This window comes from Oryzias latipes, chromosome 11, assembly GCF_053564925.1.
Source record: "Oryzias latipes strain Hd-rR chromosome 11, Olatipes_Hd-rR_3.1".
Lineage (NCBI taxonomy): Eukaryota > Metazoa > Chordata > Actinopteri > Beloniformes > Adrianichthyidae > Oryzias > Oryzias latipes.
In genome coordinates, this window is record NC_136247.1 from 10,707,819 (window position 1) to 10,712,040 (window position 4,222).

The 4,222-nt window shown below is 39.7% G+C and overlaps 1 protein-coding gene across 1 annotated transcript; it reads right to left on the reverse strand.

The window, feature by feature from the left end:
* Positions 1 to 469: 469 nt before the first annotated feature.
* edn2 (endothelin 2) lies at positions 470 to 2,812 on the reverse strand. The gene is made up of 5 exons (XM_004074105.5): positions 2,674 to 2,812; positions 2,294 to 2,447; positions 2,096 to 2,203; positions 1,558 to 1,632; positions 470 to 1,453 (listed from the first exon to the last, which is right to left on the reverse strand). Exons 1-5 carry the CDS (start codon positions 2,735 to 2,737, stop codon positions 1,354 to 1,356), a joined length of 501 nt encoding a protein of 166 aa, XP_004074153.1. The 5' UTR covers positions 2,738 to 2,812; the 3' UTR covers positions 470 to 1,353.
* Between the last annotated feature and the right edge of the window lie 1,410 nt (positions 2,813 to 4,222).

A 4,222-nucleotide genomic window follows, 5' to 3' on the forward strand; every position in this document is an offset into this window, starting at 1 on the left:
TGAATTGCTGGACAAACATGACAGTCGTTTTTTTTGAGCATGCTCAGTAGGGCTGTTTGGAATGTGGAGTTTCAACAATTTCCCTGTGAGCCAGCATCCCATGCTCCGTTACATTTTTCAGTCAAATGACAGTCCTTTGGCCATGCTAACATACTGCTATAGACGCCAACGGAAGATCCCAAACTGGAAATTGTGGCAGGAAAAACAATTAAGGTTGGTTTGATGTGTTGAGGAACGAGCTGAAATCTTTTCTCTGAAACAAAACCACAAAGAAGAAAATTTTCTCACTCTTCCCCTGTCTCTGCAGATTATGAACCTGTTGTTTTCACCGTAGTGCTGACTGGAGAATGCAAACAAACTCTCTTATCTGCACAAAGAAGGTTCAAATACTGCAGTTTTTGCTTTGAATCCGAGCTAAAGGTTTCGTGGGAAACTTTTCAAATGAAATCAAAGCACCATCCAAGAAAAATACTTAAAAGACTTTTATTCTGTTTTCTTTTACAAAATTCAGGGCTTCACTTAATAAACATAAATACATCTCTGAATAAGTTATGAAATAAATAAACATTTTCAAATGACTGCAATCCTTTAGTCTCTGGTAAACTTTAAAGATTGTAAACTATCAACGATATACAGCACAGAGATTTCTGAAAAGTTATAATTCCGTCAAGTCAGATGCTTCACAACTGAAATGATTCAGTGAAATAATGCAGGTCCTTTGGTTTTGTAGTGCAGTGTGAAAAAACTAGTCTGACAAGCAGCATATCAGTCAAACTTCTGTCTTATCTCCGGGTGTAGTGGGAGCTTTATGCCGTGCAGGCTTCAAAACAAGCCTGCTTTTATTGCTGTTACCATGCAAACAGAAAGTATCTTGAACCTGCAGAAGATAACTGTTTATCGCAAAAATCTCAAGGGGTAATTTTCCTCTAAAAGAGGTGTGTCAGTAGGGAATTAGCTGCCACTTTCAAGTACTGCATGATAAAGCAATAAAAAGCTACATTGCCTTAAATATTAAGCAGAACAGCAGAATCCAGCTCTGATACAGAGAAATATTAAAGCGAATTGTCTTCCCAAACTGTAGATTGATGGGACTGGAGAGTTAGGGTAGTTTGACAACGCTGGGAAGTTTCTAAACAATCCATTGTGGATGTCTGGATGTTTCAGCCTTCATTGATGGTTTTCTCCCGTCTTTTAAAATCCTCTAAAAGACTCTTCCATAAAGCTTGACGTTCATTGAGTCCGAGCTTTTGCTTTGCTGCATCAGTCCTTCCTCCAGCTCTCTTTTCTTCTCTGTTCCATGGAGTCCATCCTCTGAAGCTGAACGAGTAATGAAATAATGTCTTCTTGCTGCTATTAACTCCTAGTTTGGTTCTTCAGCTTTCTGTGTCCTGAAGAGTTCTTCTTTGGTGACAGAAAGTCTTTTGCCATCTCTGTGTTGGTCTTAATCACAGATCTGCAAAAAAAAATGAATAAGATAAATGACCTTTCTAGGTTTTTGAAATAAAATGATCAAAAACTGCAAGAAACAAACATAAATAAAGTTGTTTTTGCACTAACCTTAAGGATGCAAGCAAGTTATTGCTGTTTCTGTGGTCAGGTTTTGTCAGTAGACCCAGAGTGTCAGTTCTGGAGCTAAAAAAAACAAAAAACATTTTTGTTAAATCTTTTAAAACTCTTCAAGTTCAATCAAACCTAATTTAAAGGTAAAATTCCAGGGAAATCTTAAGAAAACTTCCAAGGATAAAATCTAGAGGTGGTGTTAAACACACAGTGGTGGTTTCTCCACCACAACAACCCAAAGACACAACAAACATTCCTGTGGGCAAAAGCAGATGGGTAACCTTTCCAAAAATAGCTGCACTGCTAATAAACTATTTGTCAAGATCCTGGGGACTGTCAGAGTTTCCTCCCTTTATCTGAGTTAACTTCGTTCTGCATCTGTGTTATCTTCATCAGCATATTTTTCCACAAACACACCAGACGGATGGAGACACAGAAGAAACTTTGATACTATCTGGAGGGGAAAGACCAGCTTTTTTTATTCATAAAGGTTGGTATGGGGGAAGATGACAACAGGAGGAAGTTAGATGCTCACCTTTGCTGGCAGAAGCCTTGACAGTTTTTATCGACTGGATTTAGGCATTTGCATCTGTCGACTGATCGGCGGCGCCGGGGGTTTCCCAAACCGTAAGGAAGGATTTTACTGTCAGAAGAAAGAGACATAGGTTCTTAATGGTGTTTAATTTAAAAACTATGACTTTTGAAGATCATCTGAGGCATCTGGCACACTTACCTTGGGGTGTTGACCCAGATGATGTCCAGATGGCAGAAGTAGATGCACTCTTTATCGTCCCAGCTGTTACAGGAGCAGCGCTTGGTCCTGATGTGAGCGGGATGCAGAGGCTCATCCTGCTTCTCTGGATTATCCCATAAAGGAAGTCCACAGCCTTTAAAAAAAGGAAGAAATAACTAATTAAGACAACAAAACAGAAGCTTCTATTTGACAAATATCTTTACATTATTGATTTTAGGACAACTTTCAGTTTTCAAATTCTATTGTCAGAGGTTGCAAAAGAGATATAGCTTTCTAATTTTTCAGCCATAAGTTTAAGATTTCAGATATTAAATCTCCAAACTGAGGAATTGTTTCCTTTAAAACTATCAGAAACTTACCAGCATGCAGAGTCCAGCAGAAGACGAACAGGGTCAGTATCCTGCTTGTGAACGATTCCATCATCGCAAAGCTCTGATGAGAGTTAAAAACACTTTCTAGTCCTGGGATTTGAGGCTGGGAGGCAGCAACAGGTGCTTTCTGCTCAACTCACCGCCAGGAACATTTACTTATACGCCCCGCCAGTCCCTCCCACACCAGACGCTCCGCCTCCCTCACACTGCAGCACAACACAACGGTGGTCATGTAACAACACTGAGAGGCAGGGTCTAGATGGGAAAACAGAAAAGCTACTCCAGCTCCTGGAATTCCACAGAAATGTTATCCCAGAGATTTTTTTTTAAAAAAAAGTGGCGCAGAGGACTTCCAAAATATATACTATTACTGTTTTTTAATTAAAAATATTTTTTATTTTTTTCATTCATGAGACTCATTGGCCATGTCTAAACCCCCTCCTACTCCCTAACTACTAAAAAAAAAGATACAGTGCAGGACTATCTAGTGGCCTGGATTTCAAGCGCATCATTGAAGCTGATACAACAAACAATAAAGCAATTAGGGAGCAATTAACCCGGCCAACCTTTGGCACGGGAATGCTGACCTTACATAAATAGTTTATGCAAGTAAATTTAGAGATAAATAGGAGGAATTTTGCCCCTTTGATAAGTTTAAAGCCCCCCAAAGTGAAGAAGATCAGAGGAGCACAAGCGGAGGGGTTGAATAAAAAAATGTGATGATGCATTTCGCTGTAAAGTCTTCGAGCGTTGAGGCCTATGAGCCGCGGATCTTCCAGCAGTTGAAAAACAGGTTTTCTTGGATGAATTGGATGCATGCCCCTCTATGCTGATAGGAGAGCTGTCAGCGACCCCCCCCCCAGGAAGGTCAAGACATGGCATGTTATTTAATGACGGCACCGTGGCTTCTGCACTCGGCTGGCTTTGACCTTTGTGCAGAGACACATGTGCTCTGTGGAGGCCACACACTCCTAACTCACAAAACGTTAAAACCAAAAAAACATCCAATCACCTGAACAACTGCTTATGAATGCAAAGGTGTGCTCTTGCACTGAAGTGATTGAGTGTGAGCAGATGATAAGAGAACACTGCGCACAGTATTTATCTAAGCAGAGCTGCAGGAGGGAGAGCTTAATGTAAAAGGAAATAGAAAAGATGCTGTTAAAAGTTTTATCTTTTACTGAATGTTTGATTTTCATGTTGTTTTTCTAATCCAAAATGTTATATTATACATACAAGATATAGGAATCTCCTATCCTGAAAAACAAAAAAAAAGGTCTTTGTTGACCCCCAAAACTCATCAAAATTGAAGTAAAGTCAGTTTATGATCAACAGTGGAAAGAATTGGAGATTTAACAAACCCACTTTGAATTTTCCACATCATTGGGACGTGGAAAAGTGGGATCAACACCAATCTGACCACTGCTTTCTAGCTTCTTCATGATTTAATGTAAACAGAAACTGGGGCGGGAGTATCATGGAATGAGCCCGTGGTTCAAAAGTACCACTCTATAAGGAAAAAGAGCAGAGATAAATC